General features: G+C 38.1%; 1 protein-coding gene across 7 annotated transcripts in view; it reads left to right on the top strand.

Annotated features, from left to right (window-relative positions):
• The window catches only part of ARHGAP32 (Rho GTPase activating protein 32), a 265,244-nt gene that overhangs the window by 235,378 nt on the left and 6,419 nt on the right, over positions 1–23,447 (top strand). For all 7 annotated transcript variants that reach the window (XM_055304940.1, XM_055304939.1, XM_055304936.1 and 4 more), the window contains 8 exons: positions 52–134; positions 7,414–7,521; positions 7,798–7,943; positions 8,748–8,943; positions 14,992–15,137; positions 17,805–17,876; positions 19,735–20,613; positions 21,293–22,275. In XM_055304940.1, coding sequence (XP_055160915.1) covers positions 52–134; positions 7,414–7,521; positions 7,798–7,943; positions 8,748–8,943; positions 14,992–15,137; positions 17,805–17,876; positions 19,735–20,613; positions 21,293–22,275 — 2,613 coding nt within the window. The remainder of the gene's footprint in view (positions 1–51; positions 135–7,413; positions 7,522–7,797; positions 7,944–8,747; positions 8,944–14,991; positions 15,138–17,804; positions 17,877–19,734; positions 20,614–21,292; positions 22,276–23,447) is intronic.

Genomic DNA, 23,447 nt, shown 5'->3' with positions numbered 1-23,447 from the left:
TTTTTTTACCAACAAAGCCTACTGGTTTATTTCACATTGTGGTTGTTGCAGGATGCTGTCTCAGCAGCAACAGATGAAGAAAGGCTGATAAAAATTCATGATGTCATCCAGCAACTCCCTCCTCCGCACTACAGGTGAGTCACGTGTTGTAAGATAGCACCCAAAAGTACAAATCAGTTGATGTGAAGAGTAGTTTTTTCCTTGGGTTTCTAACTATTTAAATTTCCATGGAGTTCTATTTAAACTTCCATTTGTTCAGACATTATGTTTATTTGTCATTGTATCCCAAGGCCTGGCACAGTACTTGGCATCCAATAACCACTTAGTAAATGTTGAATTAATGAATAAATAAGTGAACAAATGGATAGTAGATTAAGCCTGTTTTGTTGTTTGACTTGTCTTTTGAGCCACTGAGAAATATTGGGGTGTATGATCACAAGTAGGAGTACTTTACTTGTGATTGCGTGGATCCAAAATACGGACACAGTACTGGGGGCCTGTTTACTTGTTTCCTTTTTTCCAACCCTCTTTCCTTCTTTAAAAGGTGTCTGTGTAGACCCACAAAATCTAACAGGTATCTCAGAATTCTTCCTCAAGAGACTCTCATATCTATAAAGAGCTCAAATCTTGGGTGTTTTGTTCTTATTTATTGGTTTTGTTGTTGCTACTTTTTAAGATGCAATTTATTTGTATGTTAATTTGGACTCTCAGAAATATATATATATTTAATTTTAAAAGATTTTATTTATTTATTTATGAGAGAGAAAGTGAGGGATCCCTGGGTGGCGCAGCAGTTTGGCGCCTGCCTTTGGCCCAGGGTGCAATCCTGGAGACCCGGGATCGAATCCCACATCAGGCTCCCGGTGCATGGAGCCTGCTTCTCCCTCTGACTGTGTCTCTGCCTCTCTCTCTCTCTCTCTCTCTCTCTCTCTCTCTGTGACTATCATAAATAAATAAAAATAAATAAATAAAAAAAAAACTTCAAAAAAAAAAAGAGAGAGAAAGTGAGAGAGGCAGAGACACAGGCAGAGGGAGAAGCAGGCTCCATGTGGGGAGCCTGACGTGGGACTCCATCCCGGGTCTCCGGGATCATGCCCTGAGCTGAAGGTGGCGCTAAAACACTGAGCCACTGGGCTGCCCTCTCAGTAATATTTTTGCCCATATCTGAAAAGACCCGAATAAAATTGAAGATGACTGCTATTTAGTGAGAGAAAGAAAATGGTAAACCATAGATGATAAAAGACAAAAAAGCAAAAGGTAAAATTCTTAAATTTCAATTATTGACAAAGAAATAAATGCAGCAGATGTTTTGATAATGTACAAATTAAATAATTTAGTAATTTAGTGCTTTTTCAAAATGACATTGTTCATAAAGATGTTTTAAAACTCAGCACTAAATTTGGCACTAATCAACACTAAATTCTTTTTAAATTTAGGTAAGTAATCTCTATACCCGACGTGGGACTTGAACCCACAAACCCGAGATCAAGAGTCATGTGCTTTTCTGACTGAGTCAGCCAGACACCCCTAAATTTTTTATCAACCTTAAAAAAATCAGTGCATTTTTTTTAGTCCGTGCTATAGCTATAAATCATAATAATCGAGAGCCAGAAGGTAACTTAGCGTTGACTCATTGTCCTTTTAATGTGCCCTGTCTTAAGAGGAGTTTAGGAAATTAAAGAGGTTATTAAGGACCCACTGAAGAGTGAAAAAAATACAACACAAAGAGCTTCTGTGAAGGAAGCTCAAGAAATTCAGGTATTCAACCCGGAAAAAGAAGGCTGAGGAGACAGATCTGATAATACAGTTATTAAAGAATATTTAAGGAGAAAGAAGACTTTTTTTTTAGTTTACCAGAAAAGGAAACCTGGTACAGTATAATGAATACTAGCTTTGATAGATCTGAATTTGAGTTTGCAACTTCATCACTTCCTTCGTGACCTCTCTAAGCATTAATCTCCATATCTGTGAAAAGAATACTAATAATACCCTCTTAAGAGGATTTTCTTTTGATGTTAAAATGAGATCCAATGTGTGAATGAGTCTGGTCCTTAGTATTTTATTCTTTTAATAGAAAGCATAGCAAGACAGATGATTAGAATTAAGCCAAGATTTCTTGGCTTGATAGTTTTGCAGGAGGTACCATGTAGATCTATCTTTCTTCTCTAAATTAAGGGAAATAAAAGATCAATATAACATACATATACACATAATTTTAAAAAGTCAAACATTGTACATAGGTGACAGTAAAAAACAGCAGTCTCCTACTGCACAACTCCCCTTACCGATTTCTCCTTAGCTTCTGTTTCTGAATAACATGCTTATGTTCTTATTTCTTGATTTTTCATTTTTAGATGTTTTTACCTTTCTTTTATGGTAAATGAAATTTTACTGTCTTTACCCACCTCCCACCCCCCTGCCATACCACACAAACACACGTTTCCCCTTTTCTTGTCTTCATCCTCTGGTTAGGTTAGCATTTGGAGTTAAAACCAGTATTCACTGTATTGTAATAACTTTCTAACTATTATTCACAACTGCACATAATATTTACTAGGTCTCTTTCCTTTCTGAGGTAACTTTGTGTGTGTTTTGGAGCAGTTGCCCATTTTTGGCTTGCTCCATTTCTGTTCATCACTAGTTTATCCCTGAAACACCCTTGAGGGACTTCAGACTTAACAGGCAAGCTTTTTTTTTTTTTTTTTTTTTTTTTTTTAAAGTTTTGTTGTTGTTGTTCCATGAAAACATCCCTCCTAGAGCCTTCTGTCCCACTACTCAATCCCTCTGTCCGGGCCAGTTGCTCTCTAGACCTACAACACTGCCAACTCTTTCCCCCCTCATTTTGGAAATTCTCCTCATTGCCTCCTGCACAAGTTGAATCCTTCTTTTTGGGATCTCTTGCTGTCACTTCTCTTGTGTGCACTGCCTGCTTTGTTGTAGACATTTTGGTAGCTTCCTGAGGAAAGCTATAATGGAAGTAAATGTTTTGAGACATCGAGATGAAAATGCTTCTATTCTACTCTTGCATTTGATTGATAACTTTGCATTTGATTGATAAATTTGCTGTGGGGTTCTCGGTGGGCCTTTTCCATCGGGGAACATCTGAGAAATTTTCTTACTGTTATTGCTGTGATGGTTCTCATTGCAACTCAAACCCCATACCTTTTCTCTATTCTCTTTCTGGTTTTATTGTAGCTCTTTTTTTTTTTTTTTTTTTAAAGATTTTATTTATTTATTTATGAGAGAGAGAGAGCGCGCCAGAGGCACAGGCAGAGGGAGAAGCAGGCTCCATCCAAGGAGCCTGATGTGGGACTCAGTCCCCGGACTCCAGGATCAGGCCCTGGGCCGAAGGCAGGCGCTAAACCACTGAGCCACCCAGGGATCCCCTTATTGTAGCTCTTGAACCAATTTTTCATTTTCTTAACTTCTCTTTGTCAGTTCTCATGTAAAGATTTCCTCCAGTCCACTTCTTGATTTAAAAAATAGTTATTTCCAAGAAATAACTTGTTCCTGTGAATGCTCCTACTTGATAGCATCCTTCTCCTTATCTCATGGATATGATCTTTTCTCCCTATGAGAATATTACTGGTAATTATAGGTTTTGTTTTAAATTGTTCTCTGCTTGTCACAGTATTTGTTCCTTCCTCATTTGGCAGCTCACCTTTATCAAGACTACAAAAAATTCAATAGATTGTATAGAAGCAGGAAACAAAAATTCTGTTTTTAAAAGTCATGTTTTATAAGTGTGATAGTATTTAACTTCATTGTGAATTAAAATCTTGCATAAACAGAAACCCTTTAAAATTGGCTTTAGGTAAGCTTAAAATTTAAATATTTAGTCAAAGTGGTTTAGAGACGGAAACCTGTTAGGCAAAAAAACAAAAAAACACAAAAAACAAACTTATATTGCCTTAGACACCAGTCAGTATATTTTACATAGGGAATAGAGTATTGGTTAATATTGTGGGTAAATTAAGAGAACGTCAGTAAGAAGAGACAAATATGGAGAATGTATATGTATGTATGTATATAAAGTACATGTTTCTCCTATATATTTTTTATTTTATATAAATAAATCTTCCAACATGTTTTTATTTATATCTCTTATATATTTATACCCTGTTGTTTAGTATATTTGTGTTATCTACTATATAATGTCTATGTATTATTGGCATTATGATGTAGGGACTTTGGAACCAAATTGCCTCTATCAGCTGTATGACCTTGTGACCTTGGGCTAGTTCCTTTGCCTCTTGGGCTCAGTTCATTGTTTGTAAAATAGAGAATACTGTTACTTTTCTATTAGGATTATTATGAATATTAAAGGAATAGCACTTAGAACAAGGCCTGTTATATAAGTACTGTTTGAGTTAATTACCTCTATTATTATTGTGATGAATAACAAGCATTTACTTTTTTGTTTTATCTATAATGTGTATATATAAATGTGTGTGTTTATAGTGTTGCCTATTTTATATATAATCTCCCTAAAACAGGCTCCTTGAGATCATGAATTTTGTCTTATCACTGTATTCTCAGAATAGAACCTTGCACATAGTAAATATTCAATAATATATATTGCATACACATTTTATATATTTTATGCACCATATGTTTTATAGTTTGCTATACATATACACACACACACACACATTTGGTATACATATCCCAATATTATTTTCTGTATTCCTAATGTACATTACCTACAATGTATGTTGACATGTTTTATATATATTGTTTACTATATATATACACACACATACATATCTCATTGTATATTATATATAATTCCTTGTGATATATCTCCTGCTATATAATGTGTTTTTATATTTTAGTGTCTTCTACATAATTTGAGTGAGTGTTAATCTCCATTAATATATTTCTTCCCATCCAGACTTTTTAAGATTTTAGCATTCACATTTCCTAATTTTTTAAATATTCTTGAAAAAATATGATTTTTAATAGTATTCCCTTATGTGAATGGGCTATATGTTATTTTAACCCTTTCCCTAATTTGCTTGTTTGTTTTGTTTCTTAAATTCCATATATGGGTGAATCAAATAGTATTTGTCCTTCTCTGACTTATTTTTCTTAGACTTATACTCTCTGGCTCCATCCATATTGTTGCAAATGGCATTTCATTCTTTTTATGGCTGAATAATATTCCAGTGTATGTATACACCACATCTCCTTTAACCATTCATCCACTGATAGACACTTGAGATGCTTTCATAATTTGGCTATGGTAAATAAAGCTGTAATAAACAGCGGTGCACGTATCCCTTTGAAGTAGTGTTTTTGTGTTTTGGGGTAAATACCCAGTAGTTTGATTATTGGATTGTAAGGTAGTTCTACTTTTAACTGTTTGAAGAACCTCATACTATTTTCCACAGTGGCTGCACTAGTTTGCATTCCATAGTAGGTTTTTTTCTCCCTTACTTCTGAACTTCACTGTGAGGACCATCCACTTACATGAATTTTGGGGAGAATTTAGGGTTTTTTTTTTTTTTTTTTGGACAAAGCCCTGAAAGTAGAATTCTTAGAAATCAAAAGGTACTAAAGTTTCTTTCCCAATATATAGCAATTTCCCACTTGTATTCCATGAAGATTTAAGCAGTTCGTACTCTGCTGAATATGAAAATGCTCATTTCATGCACTCTGACTAAAATTCTCCATGAGCTTTTAAAAACATTTTTACAATGAGATACATGAATAAAATGCTACCTTCGTTGTTTTGAGTTGCATTTCTCCTAAATATATTTCTGAAATATTTCAATAGTTCTCTTCCTTCATCTACTCTCCACTGAAAATAATAAAATTTTACATGTTTTCTAAACACATTTCTTAAGCTTCCCACCTCTCTACACTGTCTCCAGACCAGCCTCACTTCTGTCTGTCTTTCCTATTCAAGTATGTAGAGGAGGGACCAAGAAGTACCTTTGTACTATAGAGCAGTGGCAGTGGATGCTGTTGAATGAGAGACTTTGGAGCCGCACTGATGACCTTGATTTGAGACAAGCGCTGCTTGTCTGTGTCACCTGAGCACACCTTGGTTTTCTCCTCCATGAAGTGGGAAGTGGTAGCCCTGTGCTGGTCAGGCTGTCATGGGAACTTGAGGAGATCCCTGTAGAAAGCATCTTGAACAGTGCTTCTAGCTGCTGTCTGATTTTGCTTCTCAGATTCCTGTTGGGCTCATCTTGGTCTTTGAGACTCATATGCTGCTCACAATTTAACTTTCATTACCATTTCAAATAACAGTCTTAAACTTATGTCTCCTCTTTATTGTCCTTAATAGTTTTCAATCCCTATACATATAGGACAGGACACTTGAAGAGATGTAGTAGCTACTCAGTAATACCTCTGTGTATTTCTTTGATTTGACTTGCATTAAAAAACTAATTATGCTTTCTTTCCAAAAATATTATCCCCTGTTATTTAACAGGGGATATCCCCCCTCTCTTTACATAAAGATGTGTGTGTGTATACACACCACATGTTTAAATAATTCCATATATATAAGTACACATATATATGGAATTGTTTAAGTAAAGCAAGTAAGATAGACCAGGATATTAGATTTTGGAATAGGCCTTCTGTTCTAAGCATATTTTTGCTCAACTATTCTCTTCCTTTGGTGCCCACTGCAATTTTTCTTTTAAAATTTTAGGCCTGTGAAACACCGTTTTCTTTTATTTATTTATTTTTATTTTATTTTTTAAATATTTATTTATTTATGATAGACAGAGAGAGAGAGAGAGAGAGAGAGAGAGAGAGAGAGAGAGGCAGAGACACAGGAGGAGGGAAAAGCAGGCTCCATGCCGGGAGCCTGACGTGGGACTTGATCCCGGGACTCCAGGATCACGCCCTGGGCCAAAGGCAGGCGCCAAACCACTGAGCAACCCAAGGATCCCCGCAAACCGCTGAGCCACCCAGGGATCCCCCCGTTTTCTTTTATAAAAGAAAAGTTTAAATCCTCTCCTGTTAGCGTGTCTGCTGCAAGTAGATGATATCATTTGTCTAGAAACCAGCTTTGATGGACGATGTATTTCACTGGTGAAATACATTCAAACTAGATGTCTGACAACCAGGAGCAAATATTCCTAAAGATTTTTTAAAACTAAAGCTGTTTTCTTGGAACCAGTCCCATCAGAAATGTTAATTTCTTACCGTATCTACCTTAGACTTTTTTCTTAGAATTCTGTAGATGTGATTACTGTATATAGAATACAGAATTCATAATATTCTCCTGGCACTTCTGTGGTAATCACAGTATTCAGACCTAAGAAGCAACAAAAGATTTTGCTGGAGTTTGTGTGGTTCCCTTTTCTATTTCCATTGAAATCTTAAAAATTAATTAGTGGTGCTTCTATACTGCTACATACTGTTTCTTTTTGTTAATATTGCATTTTCCAGAACGCTGGAGTTCCTGATGAGACACTTGTCCCTTCTAGCTGACTATTGTTCCATCACAAATATGCATGCAAAAAACCTAGCAATTGTTTGGGCTCCGAACCTGCTAAGGTAAGTTGCATTTGATTTAATGACCTTCAGTAGAACTAGTTATCTTAAATCAAAATATAATTCATCAGCATTCCTTGAGAACAATTTTTAAAAGTAAAACTCATCTGCTGTTTTTATAAGCATCTTCTAAAAAGAGGCAAGTGGGGCTTAGCCAAGGCACTAAAAGTACGCTTTCTTCCTCTGGTGTGTCTGTTTACTCATTAAAAATAAAATAATAATGCCCTTTAAGGCTGCTGTCTTTGGGATTCTCTGACGGTAATGTTGGTTCCTCCACAGATCAAAACAGATAGAATCTGCCTGCTTCAGCGGAACAGCAGCTTTCATGGAAGTGAGAATTCAGTCTGTGGTGGTTGAATTCATCCTGAATCATGTAGATGTCCTCTTCAGTGGGAAAATCAGTGCTGTCATTCAGGACGGGGCAGGTATGGCTCACATGGATTTTGTTTACAAGGAACATGTATAGACTTCAAAAGGCAGGGAAAAACTGCATTTCTCATCTCAGTTGAATAAATCTGTCTTTGGTAGAAAGCAGGTAATTTATGTCCACTTCTTAAAATGCATAGTTTAACAGTTATTTTGTGTATACTTAGCGAATACTACCTGTTAGACCTCTTATGATCTAAGTTTATGACACATTAAAAAATATGTCACCTATTATTGATGCATATAAAGTTATAATATGGAGCAGTGAATGAAAAAATTTTATTCAGACTTAACATATCTGAGTGATACCTTGCTTGATATCTTTTAAGGAAGGAAAATAGTTAAATTACTTACGGAATTAAAAAATATATATATATATATATCATTGTTAAGAACCTGGTATGGCACTTTCTTTACCTCATTCAATATAAAGCCCTGTCTTTTCTGCCATTTAAAAGACTTAAGAGGGATGCCTGGATGCCTGGGTGGCTCAGCAGTTGAGCATCTGCCTTTGGCTCAGGGCGTGATCACGGAGTTCTGGGATCAAGTCCCACATCGGGCTCCCCAGAGGGAGCCTGCTTCTCCCTTTGCCTGTGTCTCTGCCTCTGTCTCTGTGTCTCTCATGAATAAATAAAATCTTTAAAAAGTAAATAAAAATAAAAGACTTAAGAAAATGTAAAACAACACAGGTAGATAGGTAGATAGAGGTTGATGTACACACACTCACACAGATTTATATATATATATTTTTTACCTGTGCCAAAAATCTTGACTTTATCCATTGCTTTTCTTTCTTTCTAAAGCTTCTCTATCAAGACCCAAGTCCCTGCTGGTTTCCTCTCCATCCACCAAGCTGCTGACCTTGGAGGAAGCCCAGGCACGGACGCAAGCTCAGGTCAGCTCTCCAATTGTGACTGAAAATAAATACATCGAAGTAGGAGAAGGACCGGCTGCACTTCAGGGAAAGTTTCATACCATAATTGAGTTCCCACTTGAAAGGTAAGATTCCTTAAATCCTCTTTAATGATGTGATTTTCACGGTCAAGTGTTCTTTTTTTTTTTTTTCCTTTTGCTTTTTAATATTACCATAGTGATTTTGAGCCCGCCCCCAAAAAACCCATTCATCTGACTATAGATGATGTTTCATAGGGAATGATACAAATGATTCTCGAAAAGCATTATGACATCATGTTATTTTAAAGAAGCTGAAAGTTAATTATAGAGGGCAAATTGTTAGGGAAAATAATACAGTTCCACTTATATAGGGTGTAATTTTCTCTCTGAGATATGTTGTCTAGAAATTTATTTAGAAATATACTGGGGTTGGAACAGCTTACACAGGAAATAATGAATGGATAACGACTTGCTTGATTCCATTTTAAGTTTAAAACAGACCAACACCTCTCACAGTGCTGTCTCCCAACCAGCATGAAGAGATGGATGCATAATACTCCATGGTGTGTGTGTGTGTGCGTGTGCGTGTGTGTGTGTGTGTACACACACACATCTTTATGCATTCATTTCTTGATGGATGCTTAGGCTGCTTCCATATCTCGACTATCATAAATAATGCTGCAATAAACGTAACGGTGCATATATCTGTCAAATTAGTGTTTTTGCTTTGGGTAAATACCCAGAAGTGGAATTACTGGATCATATGGTGGTTCTATTTTGAATTATTTGAGGAATCTCCGAACTGTTTTCCATAGTGACTGCACCAATCCATATTCCCACCAGCTGTGTACAAGAGTTCCCTTTTCTTCCCTGCCTTGCCAACACTTATTATTTCTTCTCTTTTTCATTTTAGCCATTCTGACTGGTGTGAGGGAACATCTCATTGTGGTTTTGATTTGCACTTCCCTCATGATGAGTGATGTTGAGCATCTTTTCATGTGTCTTTTGGCCATCTATATGTCTTTTTCTTTTTTTAGAAAAGTGTCTTCAGATCCTCTGCCTATTTTAATTGGATTATCTTTTGGTGTTGGTTGTGTAAATTTTTATATATTTTAGATATTAATCCCTTGTTGAATATATCATTTGCAAGTATCTTCTCCCAGTCAGTAGGTTATCTTTCATCTTGTGGATGGTTTCCTTCACTGTGCAAATTAGTTTGATATAGTCTCAATTGCTTATTTTCTGCCTGAGGAAATAGATTCAGAAAGATATTGCTAAGGCCTATGTCTAAGAGATTACTGCCTATGTTTTCTTTCAGGAGTTTTATGGTTTCAGGCCTTACATTTAGGTCTTTATTCTGAGTTTATTTTGTGTAAGATATAAGAAAGTGGTCTAGTTTCAGTCTTTTACATGTAGCTGTCCAGTTTTCCCAACACCATTTATTGAAGAAACTGTCTTTTCCTCATTGTATATTCTTGCCACCTTTGTCATAGATGAATTTGACCATATAAGCATAAGTTTATTTCTGGGTGTCTTTTGGTGCTAGTACTGTACAATTTCAACTACAGTGTAGTTTGACATCTAAAAGTGTGATACCTCCCACTTTGATACTTCTCATAATTGCTTTGACTGTTCAGGGTCTTTTATGGTTGCTTACAATGTTAAGGATTGTTTTTTTTTTCTAGTTCTACGAAAAATATTATTTGTATTGTGATAGAAATTCCATTGAATTTGTAGATTGCTTTAGGTAGTTAAGACTTTCAACAGAATTAATTCTATCAATCATAAACATGATGTATCTCTCCCTTTATTTGTGTCATCTTTAATTTCTTTCACTGGTGTCTTATAATTTCTAGACTACAAGTGTGAACTCCTTGGTAGATTTATTCCTAAGTATTTTTTTATGTAATTGTAAATGGAGTTACTTTCTTAATTTCCTTTTCTTCCAGTTTTGTTATTAGTGTAAAAAAATGCAAAATATTTCTGTGTATTAATTTTGTATCTGCAATTTGAATTCATTCATTAGTTCTACTAGTTTTTTGGTAGTATCTAGGGTTTTCTATATATAGTATCATATCATCTATAAATAGTGATAGCTTTACTTCTTCCATACCAATTTGGATGCCTTTTATTTCTTCTTTTTTGTCTGATAGCTATAGCTAGCTCTTCTAGTACGGTGTTGAATAAAAATGGCAAGAGTACATCCGTATCTTGTTCCTGATCTTAGAGTACAAGTTTTCAGCTTTTCACCATTGAGTATGATGTTATCCGTGGGTTTGCTTTATTTGACCTTCATTATGGTGAGGTATGTTCCCTCTCAACCCACTTCCTTGAGAGTTTTTATCGTGAAGAGATGTTGAATTTTGTGAAATGCTGTTTCTGCATCTATTGAGATGTTCCTATGATTTGTATTCTTCATTTTGTCAATGTGGTGTAGCATGTTGATTGATTTTCAGATATTGAACAATCCTCTCATCCCTGAAATAAATCTCACTTGACCTTGGTGAATGATCCATTTAATGTGTTATTAAACTCAATTTGCTAATACTTTATTGAGGATTTTTATGTCCATGATTATCAGGGGTATTGATCTATAATTTTCTTTTTTTTGTAGTGTCTTTGTCTGGTTTTAGGAACATGGTAATGCTGGCCTTGTAGACTAGATTTGGAAACATTCCTTCCTCATTTATTTTTGCAATAGTTTGAGAAGGATAGGTATTTTTTGTTTTTGTGATCAAAGATCTATTCATTAATGTAAGTGGAGTGTTAAAAGTCCCTTACTATTGTATTACTGTCAATTTCTCCCTTTATATTTGTTCATATTTGCTTATAGGTATTCCTATATTGGTTGTATAAATATTTAACAATTGTTACACCATCTAGTTGGGTTGGTTCCTTTATTATTACATAATGTCCTCTTTGTCTCTTATTATATAGTCTTTGGGTATTTTTTATTTTTTTTATTGAAGTTCAATTTGCCAGCATATAGTATAACACCCAGTGTTCATCCCATCTTTGTTTAAAGTTTGTTTTGTCTGATGTAGGGGTTGCTACCCAAACTTTTTTTTTTGCTTCAGTTTGCATGGGATCTCTTTTTCCATTTTTTCACTTTTAGTCTGTATGTGTCTTACATGTGAAATGACTGTCTTGTAGGTCCTGTTTTCTTATCCATTCAATCACCCTGTGTCTTTTGAATGGAGGATTTAGTCTGTTTACATTTAAAGCAGATATTGGTAGGCATGTACTTACTGCCATTTTGTTCATTGTTTCCTGGTTATTTTTGTAGTGCTCTATTTCTTTGTTCTTCTCTTGCTCTTTTCCTTTGGTTTAATGACTTTCTTTAATGTTATGCTTGGATTCTTTTCTCTTTTTTTGTGTGTGCTATTGTAAGGATTTTGGTTTGTAGTCGTTATGAGGTTCTGTAAAATACCCTATGTATATAGCAGTTTATATGGAGTTGATGGTCACTTAGATTCAAACATATTCTAAAAGCACTGCCTTTTTACTCTCTCCTCTATATTTTATGTATATGACATCATATTTTACATCTTTTTGTAAGTCCTTTAATTTTTTAGGTAGAGTTGATTTTACTTTTTTCCTTTAACCTTCATACTAGCCTTATAAATGATTGATCTTTATGTTTGTTTTTACTTGAGAAATTTTTTCCTTTAATAATTTCTGTTTTAGTTATGGCCTTTTTTCCCTACTCAAAAAAGTCCCTTTATCATTTCTTATGTGGTAGGTTTTGTGATGAACTCTTAACTTTTGTTTGTCTGGGAAACTCTTTATCTCTCCTTTAATTCTGAATTATAGCCTTGCTAGGTAGAATATTCTTGATCGTAGATTTTTTTTTTTTCCCTTCAGCACATTGAATATGTCATTTCACTTCTTTCTGGCCTGAAAAGCATCTGCTAAAAATTCAGCCGATAGCCTTATGGAGTTTCCCTGCTATGTAACTATTTGTTTTTCTCCTGCTGCTTTTAAGATTCTCTCCTTATTTTTAGTTTTTCACATTGTAGTTAGTCTTGATGTGGACCACCTTGGGCTCATCTTTTGGGGTCTTTTTGTGCTTCCTGGACCACGTGTATGTCTGTTTTATTGCCTGGGTTAGGGAAGTGTTCAGCTGTTATTTCTTCAGATAAGTTTTTTGCCTCCACCCCTTTCTCCTTTTGGGACTCCCATAACACAAATGTTCGTACGCTTGATGTTTTCCAGAGGGCCGGTTACCGACCGTCACTTTTTTAAACTCTTTTTTTCTTTTTTCTTTTCAGCTTGGGTGCTTTCTACTCCCCTGTCTTCCAGATTGCTGATCCATTCCTCTGCCTCCTCTGATCTGCTATTGATTCCCTCTAGTGTATTTCTCATTTCAGTTACTCTGTTTTTTAGCTCTGTTGGGTTTTTTTTTATCTCTTTGTTGAAGTTCTCACTGAGTCCATCCATTCTCCTTCAAAGTCCAGTGAGCATCTTTGACCATCTTTGAACTGCTTATTAGGCAGATTGCTTATCTCTGTTCTGTTCTTCTTCTGAGGCTTTGTCCTGTTATCGGATTTGGAATATATTCCTCCGTCTCCTCATTTTTCTTTCTGTGTATTAGGTAGTCAGCTATGTCTCCCAGTCTCAAAGTGATGGCTTTATTAGAAGAAGGTGTCTTGTGGGGCCCAGTAGCACAGTCCCTCCTGATCACCAGAACCAGGCGCTCCTGGGGTGTTCCCTACGTGGGCTGTGAGTGCTCTCCTGTTGTAACTGGGCTGGGACTGCTGTGGGTGTGCTGGGTGGGTGGGTATGGCTCTCTGTCCAGCTTGCCTGCAGTGACCAGCCTTGGCCACTGGTGGGCACGCTGGTGGGCACAGCTGGATTTCCATGCAGTGGTCTGAGAGGACTGGCTGTAGCTGCTGCAGGATTGCTAGTGCCTCACTGCAACTGCTGGTATGCTGGTGGGCAGTGTGGGCTCCGTCCTAACCGAGGCTGTGCCTGTGAGGTGTGGCACAGAGGAACGGTTAGAAGGAAGAGTACTTAGAAGTATAGGTGGGTTGGATGGGACTGGTTTGAAGAGAACACCAACAAATGGTGCTAACAGGTGGATAGTGTCAGAACTGGCCCCTGTCAATCTTGGGCCACCTAAGTTGAAGGAGGGCAAGAAAAATGATGCCTACCAGCATTTCCATGATTTCTTCAAAAATTTCTTTATAGAGTAGCAGTCAAGAGAGTAGATATTGAGATATGGACATACCTAGGTTCCAACGGTGACTCCATCATTTACTAGTTTTATAATGTTTAGAAAGTTACTTAAACTTGATGTGATCATTTTCTCAGCTATAAAATGAGAATAATAATACCTACCTCATACGGTTATTTTTATTTTAAATGAGCTACTACATATAAGGCAGCATAGTGTCTGGTGTTCAATTTATGTTCATTATTATTTGTAATACTTTTTTTCCCTTTTTGGTTTAATTCTGTTTACTCACACATGAAATCATTTTCTTTAACTCTTTTATTTTTGTAGTTTTAATAATTCCTACTTCCACATATTTCTTATTACTTATTTCACTATGAGGTTAGATCTAAATATAAAAATCTGTATAAAAATTATCTTTGTGACTAGTTATTAAAATCTATACATTTTATTTACATGTCATGCTTTAGCTATCCAGTTTAGCTACGCAGTGTAGAGTGTGCTGTATATATACACACACGTGTATATGTGCATGCTACATATATGCACATATACAGTGTATCTGTGCTACACACGTGGCATGTACAGGGATGTGTGCTACACACATGACATATACAGTAGATGTATGTGCTACACATATGCCATACAGTGATGCATTACATACATGGCATACAGCAAACTTACATGCTACATATGTGCGCATATACAGATATGTGTGCTGCATATATGCACATGTGCAGTGGATATATGGGCTACATGTGTGCACATAGACACTGGATATGTGTGCTGCATATATATACATGTGCAGTGGATATACGTGCCGCATATGTGCACATATACAGTGGATGTGTGTATACACAAGTACTATTTCAGCTTTGCCTCTCTAGATTATTTGGTTCTTTACATCATTTGTTCATTTCCAATAAGTAAAGACAGCCCCTTGGATATCTTAATACAGATTACTCTCTCTCTCATAGGAGGAGGCCTCAAAATAAAATGAAAAAATCTCCTGTGGGCAGTTGGCGTTCCTTTTTCAACTTGGGGAAATCGTCATCTGTCTCTAAGCGGAAGTTGCAGCGGAACGAGAGTGAGCCTTCCGAGATGAAAGCCATGGCTCTTAAAGGTTGGTGCTTTCTTGCCTCTCCTGTGCTCTGCTACCAGGAGAAACAGATGGCATGGCCATTCCACACTCATCATCCTGTTGTGCTGGCTCTTGTTATGCCCCATCTATGTGGCCAGTATATTGTGATGGTGTGCTTCAACACAGTGTGTTCACAGCTATGGTGCTGTATGTGAATTGTCTCCTTTTACCAATTCTTTATATCCAAACCCATACACAAATATGTAGAGTTATCCAGTTTCTTGTGGAAACTATATAGATTAACTATAGTGTGAATGTGGTTAGTATTTGTAACATATTCATAACGTAGTTTGTATATTGTTAATAAAAAATAACTGCTGTGGTGTTTAAATTTATTTAATCTGTATTTTTACAGATTTAAAATGTGACAAAACCATGTTTCAATGTGCCTTTTAAGTTTATAACTCTTACAACCAAGGAATCTGTCTTTTACTGGGTGACTCATTGATGAGAATATCTTATTGGATCAAATAAATCTATTACTGTTGTTGCAAATACTCTTAAAAAATAGTTTGAAATTCACAGTCTATGTATATTAACAGCATCTGAATATAGGAGGCATAATAGTGCTTGAATGTTAGAAATATAATGTTCAGTTTATTTAATTCATCATTCATTCAGTTTGTAGTCATATACTAAGCATGTGCTAGATATCTTAATAACAACCTGTCATTTAGAAAAAAACTTAAGATACTGCCCCTGCCTTCAGAGACTTACTCAGGAAATCATATCTATAAGAAGGTAAAGTACATGAAGAATCATAGCAATTGAAAGAGATACTTGTGTGAGACATTTATGGTAGGATTTGTCAGTTCCTATGGGGAAAAGGGCTAGTGGTCAGAAATCTACTCTTTGACTTGGGTTTTAAAAGATAAGTAGGGATTCACATAATCAGTAAGGGACTGAGAAGGGTGTTTCAGGAAATGGGAGCAAAAAGTGTGCTCATGTGCGAAGCAGGGAACTTGGCTAGGTATATCATGATTCAAGAAGAGGTTTAGGTCATCGGGCCTTGTGTGCTTGCCAGAGTTTTGGTTTTGCCCTGCATTCCTTTATCTCCTGGGTTTAATGTGTAACATGGTCATGTTTAGGGTGTAGAGAGATGACTTCAGCAGCAGTACAGGGAATATATGGGGAGAGACTAAGCCTGAAGACTGATCAGTAACTAGGAGACAGTTACAGGTGTACAGCCAAGAAACAGTAAATGTCTGAGATGAGCAGTAGAAGTGGGAAATAGATTTGAGAGATAGGGATCCCTGGGTGGCGCAGCGGTTTGGCGCCTGCCTTTCGCCCAGGGCGCGATCCTGGAGACCTGGGATCGAGTCCCACGTTGGGCTCCCGGTGCATGGAGCCTGCTTCTCCCTCTGCCTGTGTCTCTGCCTCTCTCTCTCTCTGTGTGTGACTATCATAAATAAATAAAAATTTAAAAAAATATAAAAAAAAAGATTTGAGAGATATTTGGGAAACAGAGTCTACAAGGCTGGGTGACCAGATGATTGTGAAGGATGAGAAAAAAATAGAGCAAAGATAATTTTCAGGTTCTAATTAAATGATTAGGGAGATGGCAGTGCCATTATTCATGTAGGGAGTAGCAGTTTCAGGAAGAAGAGTGATGGGTTCATTTTAGACATAGTGAGTTGGACATGCCCAAGAGGTGATTAGTGACATGGATCTGGAACTCAATAAAGGGGTTTAATGTCACTAGAAATACAGATTTGGAAGTCATCAGCAAACACTCAAGGGTGAAAACTCTAGAGTCAAAGTTAATGGGAGAGCCTGGTGAGTGAGAGAAGCAGGTGGGGAACTGAATCCAGAGAGAAGCAGAGTTTAAAAGCCTGGAAAAGAGTTGTCATGAAGAGAGAGTAAGAAGAAATGATTAAAAGGGTAGGCAAAGAACAAAAGGGATGAGCACTGTTACTAGAAATAACAGTCGTGGGGTTTAAATGGAAAGCACCACTAGTGTTAAGCACTACCGAGAGGCAAATGAGGATGATATTTAAAAAATAAGACTCAACAGCACACATAATCAAGGCACCATGTTAGTTTCCTAAGACTCCATAACAGATTGCACAATTGGGTGACTTGAAACAACAGAAATATATTTCCTCATTGTTCTGTAGGGTAAAAGTCTGAAACCTGGATGTCAGGAAGGCCACCTTCCCTCCAAAGGATTCAGGGAAGAATCCTTCCTTGCCTCTTCCAGCTCCTGGCATTCCTTGGCTTGTGGTGGCATCACCCCAATCTCTGCTTCTGTCTTTACCTGGCTTTCTCCTCCATCTCTCTGTGTCCTCTCTGCTGAAAAGGACACCAGTGAGTGGCTTTAGGGCTCACTCTAAATCTAGTATCATATCATCTCTAAGCCATCGTGCTGGAATAAAAAAGCCATCACGCTAGAATAAAAAAGGAAGACATTTTAAAATTCACCTCGATTCTGAAGTTCATAATCCTTTAGAAAAGAGATTTTTCACGTAGGAAACCATGTGAAAACAATACAGCACCTTATATAACTGGATGCTTAAATTGTATATGATTGTCAAAATGTACAGCTAATAACTCTTGGAAGTTTAAATATGTGTAGAAAAAACACTGTTCCTTTTCTGTACATATGTAGCAGTGAACAAAACTTCACACTGTTTGGCTTTGATTCCTCAGGTGGCAGGGCCGAAGGAACCCTCCGTTCAGCTAAAAGTGAAGAATCTCTTACTTCTCTCCATGCAGTCGACGGTAAGACTAAAAGCGTCAACCATTTTATTCTATATTTCATAAAAGAGCACAATTGAATATATTTAATAAATATATGTTTACTAAATAGGTGATAAGACTGCCGTTTCCAAAGAATACTCATATCTATTTAGTATCGTCCACTGATGTCTTCAGATGGTACCAGTCCCTGATTTCTTCACTGTTGACATGATTGCATTTCAGTTGTATTCACATAAAAATCAGTGAAATGTTTTGAAGTTACCCATTTATTAATGCCCAGTGGAAAATGATGTTTTTAGTACTTCTGTCTTTAGATTTCATGAAAGCACAATTTCAAAGGTATAAAATTAAGCAATTTTGATATTCAGACTGGCAGTCTTTTGTCTTGTAAATGGCTTAACCTGACATTAAATTTCATAGATCAAATTGATTATTGGTGGTCCTCATTATCTGAAAGTATGATCCTCCATACAAGGAGAAAACTTAGAAGTGAATCCATTTAAAACGGAATCCAAAATTTTAGTAAAGATTACACAAAGGTTTCATTGCAACTTGACAAAACTAAAAATTAGGAAAATAAATTTTTTTAGTCCCTACTAGCAAAAGTCAGGTTACAGTTGCAATCATGTACTAATTTTTAGAATGAACAGAGGATTACTTTAATTGGAAGGAGATCAAACTTTTTTTGACAGAACCATGTAATAGCAAATAGGACATCCTTTACTTCATGTTTGGCTTATGCAGCAGGATTGTAAAGAAGGCCCTTTCTCCAAAAATAATCAGGAGCTACATTGATTCTTATGGGCTATTCTTGATCTGTTGGTATTGGGATCGTTTTTGAGGTATCCTGGGGTGCCATCTTCCTGGTCAAACTTATTATCTCCATTTATTAATAACTCTTGTAACTTCCAGATCCTCACTGACTAATGGCTCTGCTTATTTCAAGAAATCCTCACACATCCCTTTAGTTGAGTGTCTGACATTTTAGGGGTTTTCCAAGATTTTCCACTTCATTATGGTTAAGAGAATGGTTCACAGATATAATGAAGCGAGCTAGGTAGATGACACTATTAAGTAGAAAATAATATTTTGGTGAAGATTAATTGTATAGGTGGTCAACACATTAGTGAATATCCATATTTATGTTAAGGCAGTTTCTGCCCTTTTTATAGCACATTTTCACCATGATGATTCTAATTGTTGGAATAGAGATATGAGCTTTAGGATTTCTGTTACCAGTTGGATGTGTAGCAGTATCATAAAATAGTGTAACAGTCTACTCTTGAAGGACTCTGCCTGAGAGAGTTAAAGCCTATTCATATTAAGGAAAAAATGAAATTATCTTTGTTTAAGTATCTGAAAAGAATCCTGTTCTAAGTACGTGTATATATACTTTATGGGATTGTGGAGATTTTTTTAGTTGACATGTTTGCTTTTTAGAAATGTGAGTGTTAATGAGGATTTTTCCCCACCAAAAACAAAAACAAAAACAAAACACTTTTGCTGTGGTATATCCAAAGTTCTATTTAAGGTGGTTAATTCTATCTTAGAAACCATATGTGAGATCAGTGATAAAGCAAAAAGAAATGAAATCTTGCCCAAAGTCACAACAAGAGTCAGTGTTGGACTATAGTAATAAAATCTAAGAGTTCTGAGTCCTTCATTCTCCACCTGATGACATCAGATGTTTTTATTATTCAACATTTGGTTCGGGAGTTCCCTCTGTAGGCCCAGAGACAGTTTCTGGGAAGAAAATGAGAAGTAACATTTTCACCCTGTTACAGTGCATCACTACTGTACTAAGTAGGTGGCTTTCACGGTGTTGTGTATTGTGTATCCTGTACATTCATACTTTGATGTTGTTATTCGTTTTTACCAGGTGATTCCAAGCTGTTTCGACCCAGAAGACCCAGATCTAGCAGTGATGCACTGAGCGCCTCTTTTAACGGAGAAATGCTGGGGAACCGCTGTAATTCCTATGATAATCTGCCCCATGACAATGAGAGTGAGGAGGAAGTAGGGTTGCTCCATATTCCAGCTCTTATGTCTCCCCACACAGCCGAGGATGTTGACTTGAGCCCTCCAGACATTGGCGTTGCCAGCCTGGATTTTGATCCCATGTCATTTCAGTGTAGCCCCCCTAAGCCTGAATCAGAGTGTCTGGAGAGTGGGGCTTCCTTTTTTGACTCCTTAGGATACTCCCAGGAGAAACCGAGCACCAACAAAAAGGATACAGAAGCAGGTGGTAGCCAGTCTCAGACTCCAGGAAGCACTGCAAGTTCTGAAGCTGTCTCTCCTCTTCAGGAGAAACTGAGTCCATTCTTTACCTTAGACTTGAGTCCAACCGAAGAAAAATCATCCAAGCCATCCTCATTCACTGAAAAGGTCGTCTATGCTTTCTCTCCAAAGATTGGACGGAAGTTAAGCAAATCACCTTCTATGAATATATCTGAGCCAATTTCAGTGACTCTTCCCACTCGGGTATCGGAAGTCATGGGGACGGTGTCAAATACAGCAACTCCAAATGCATCTTCTCCAACCTGGAACAAAAGTGCTGAAGACAGTGATGTCATAAATAGATCCCCCACCCAGGTAGTAAAGATGAAAACAAGTGAGAGAGAGGCCCAAGAAGGATGTGAGTCTGAAGCCCAGCCCCTAGACCAGGGGGCTGCTGCAGAAGTAGAATCGCCAGGGAAAGAGGAGCAGGTCGTCTCGAGCAGTCAGAGTAAGGCTGTACCTTCTGGACAGACTCAGACAGGTACCATTTGTTTTCCTCCATTCTTTCCTTAAGCTAAGAGGGATCTTCAATTCTATGTGCCATCTGTGCCTTTTAAGAGAGAAATTTACTCCACAGCTAGCCTTTTATCAAAGAGAATGTTTTTCTGGGTGGTACTGTGATGGCTCAAAGCCCTAAGTTAAAATCAAAGAAAAATCCCCCAAAGGGCCAATGGTCCTGCTTCAGACCTTCATAAAGTCCCCTTTTGTCTTTCGACAGTCAGAATTCATGGATAATTTTTGCACAACTTCGTAGCTCTTGATTCTGTTTTCTAATAAAAGTACCTGTATTATAGCCTTACAAGTAAACCAGCCAGCCTACTCCATCAAATGTAAAAACTATCCTTAATAACAATCTGCAGGCACTTGAAGCTTGTTATCTAAGCAGTCTTTTCTGAGCCAGATGAGGGACCTGCTTCCCCCCCATCTCTGTAGCAATTCAAGAGGAGATTGCAATCTTTAAACACTTTGTTTTAGTTTTCCTTCTGAACCAGATGTGTTTTCTCCAGCATTTGCATGTGGGATAGAAGATCATGGATTGCCATTTTGAAATATGGAAGGCACCTGTTTTTTTAGTGATCACATGGGGCGTGTTTGGCTTTCCGTATAGGATAACACAAGCTACCTTTTCACTCTCATTTTTTTTCCCAATTTCCCACCAGGAGCAGTTTCCCATGACCCCCCTCAGGAGTCCGTTCCTGTCAGTTCAGTCTCTCTTATCCCACCACCACCGCCTCCGAAAAACGTTGCCCGCCTGTTGGCGCTGGCATTAGCTGAATCTGCGCAGCAAGCCTCAACTCAGTCACTGAAGAGACCAGGTACTTCTCAGGCTGCTTATACAAACTATGGAGACCTAGCAGTAGCTGCACCGGAAGATCACCTGCCTAGCTCCTACTCTAGCGTTACTCTAGATAAAGCCTATTTCCAAACTGATAGGCCAGCAGAGGAGTTCCACCTCCAGAGCAGTGTATCGGGGAACTGTGACCAGCCCACGCCAGATAGTGCCACCATTGGGAACCACACTCATGCCAGTGCGACGGAATCTGGGGAACAGCTGCACCAGGTTGACTTCCCAGGGAATCATCCACATCGGACCTATTTATCTGGGGACCCAGAAAAGGCCAGAATCACTTCAGTTCCCTTAACAGACTCCAAGTCTGATGATCACCTAAGTTTCCCTGAATCCCAATCTGGGAAGTCCAGTATGCCAACTGTCTCCTTTCTGGATCAGGACCAGTCTCAGCTTCATTTCTACAGCGGAGATCAGCCTCCTTCTTACCTTGGTGCATGCGTGGATAAGCCCCATCACCCGTCAGAACTTGCAGACAAATCTCCCACACCTTCTGGTTTGCCTCGGGACAAAATCTACCCTCCTTCTGGGTCCCCCGAAGAGAATGCCAACACGGCCACTGTGGCTTACATGACAACTGCTCCAGCAACAGCTGAAATCGGCACCAGGGAGGCCAACTGGGATGCGGTGGTTGAACAAGGCCCAGCCACCGAGTTCGCTGCTGCCACCCTCCAGCGTGCTCCAAGAACTAACCGTCCTCTTCCCCCGCCTCCTTCCCAAAGGCCAGCGGAGCAGCTGCCGGGCCTGGGGCAGGTACAAGCAGCAGCCAGCGTAGGACTGAGTAATTCCCACAAGGTAAGGAGGGGAGGGAGTCAGGGAAATGAAATAGACTTTTTTCCGAAGGTATGTCACTTTTCAGCAGGGTGTGCTGTCACTTTTGAGTCACACAGGCCATTTCTGTTGAGTCCTGAGGCAGGTTTCCATGAAACATTTCCTGTCTGAGGTTGGACCCTGCCTTTACCTTGACACCAGTTTTTCTCTGAGAGAGGAGCAGTTACTCAGGGACTCTAGGTTAACTATACCTGCTGCTTCCTAAAGCATCTAGGTAGTTTATTCACAGCGATGCAGAGATCATGATCAAGTCAATCAGATTGGGCTTCAGGTGTCAGGGCTGCAGGTTGCCCCACCCCCCTCCGTCACTGACTCATCGTGGCTTTGGGCAGGTCATTTAACCCACCCTGTGCCAGTGATTCACATCTGCGCAGTGAATGTGCTTTGTTCTTGAGAATAAAGCCTTTTTCCTTGTAGACTTTTTTTTTTTTTTTTAAGATTTTATTTATTTATTCATGAGAGACTGAGAGAGAGAGAGAGAGAGGCAGAGACACAGGCAGAGGGAGAAGCAGGCTCCATGTAGGGAGCCCGATGTGGGGCTCGATCCCCGATCTCCAGGATTACGCCCTGGTCCGAAGGCAGACGCAAAACCACTGAGCCACCCAGGGATCTCCTTGTAGACTTTTTAGAAATGTAAGAGATGACAGTGTTTTAGGTCTTTTTTGTCATTTTCTTAACATAAACCAGCAGGTTGTTCTGTAGTCAAGCATCTGCTTAGAGGAGAGAATATTGTATGTAGAATGTTGAGAATGTCTTTCTGACTTTCTCATGCTTTAGAAAAGTGCCCCACATGCTTTGTGGTCACCTCGAACTGAAGGGACTTCGGTATGTCGGCTTTAGTGGAGGATGATGCTATTTCTAGCATCTGCTTCTCAAGGATAGCATATTTGCAGCATTGCAGTGAGGATCATGTTTGACTTCAGTTGCTACAGACCAGGGTGGAGTAGAAGGTGGGGAGAGACCGTAGCTGATTAATTTGAATGGCGCATCAGACAAGTCACCTCATTACCCTTCCCTAGATTGGTGGGAGGTGCTTACACTGCTCACGACGTATAGCCGTGAGCCACTTCACAAATCTGTCTAACTAGAATCAACTCTCCTTGTTTAACAAAATGTTCTTGGTGTTGAGACCGAGC

The sequence above is a fragment of the Nyctereutes procyonoides genome, unplaced genomic scaffold (assembly GCF_905146905.1).
Source record: "Nyctereutes procyonoides isolate TBG_1078 unplaced genomic scaffold, NYPRO_anot_genome, whole genome shotgun sequence".
Classification (NCBI taxonomy): Eukaryota; Metazoa; Chordata; class Mammalia; order Carnivora; family Canidae; genus Nyctereutes; species Nyctereutes procyonoides.
The sequence above is the reverse complement of the archived record's forward strand: the minus strand, read 5'-3'. Positions and strand labels throughout refer to the sequence as shown.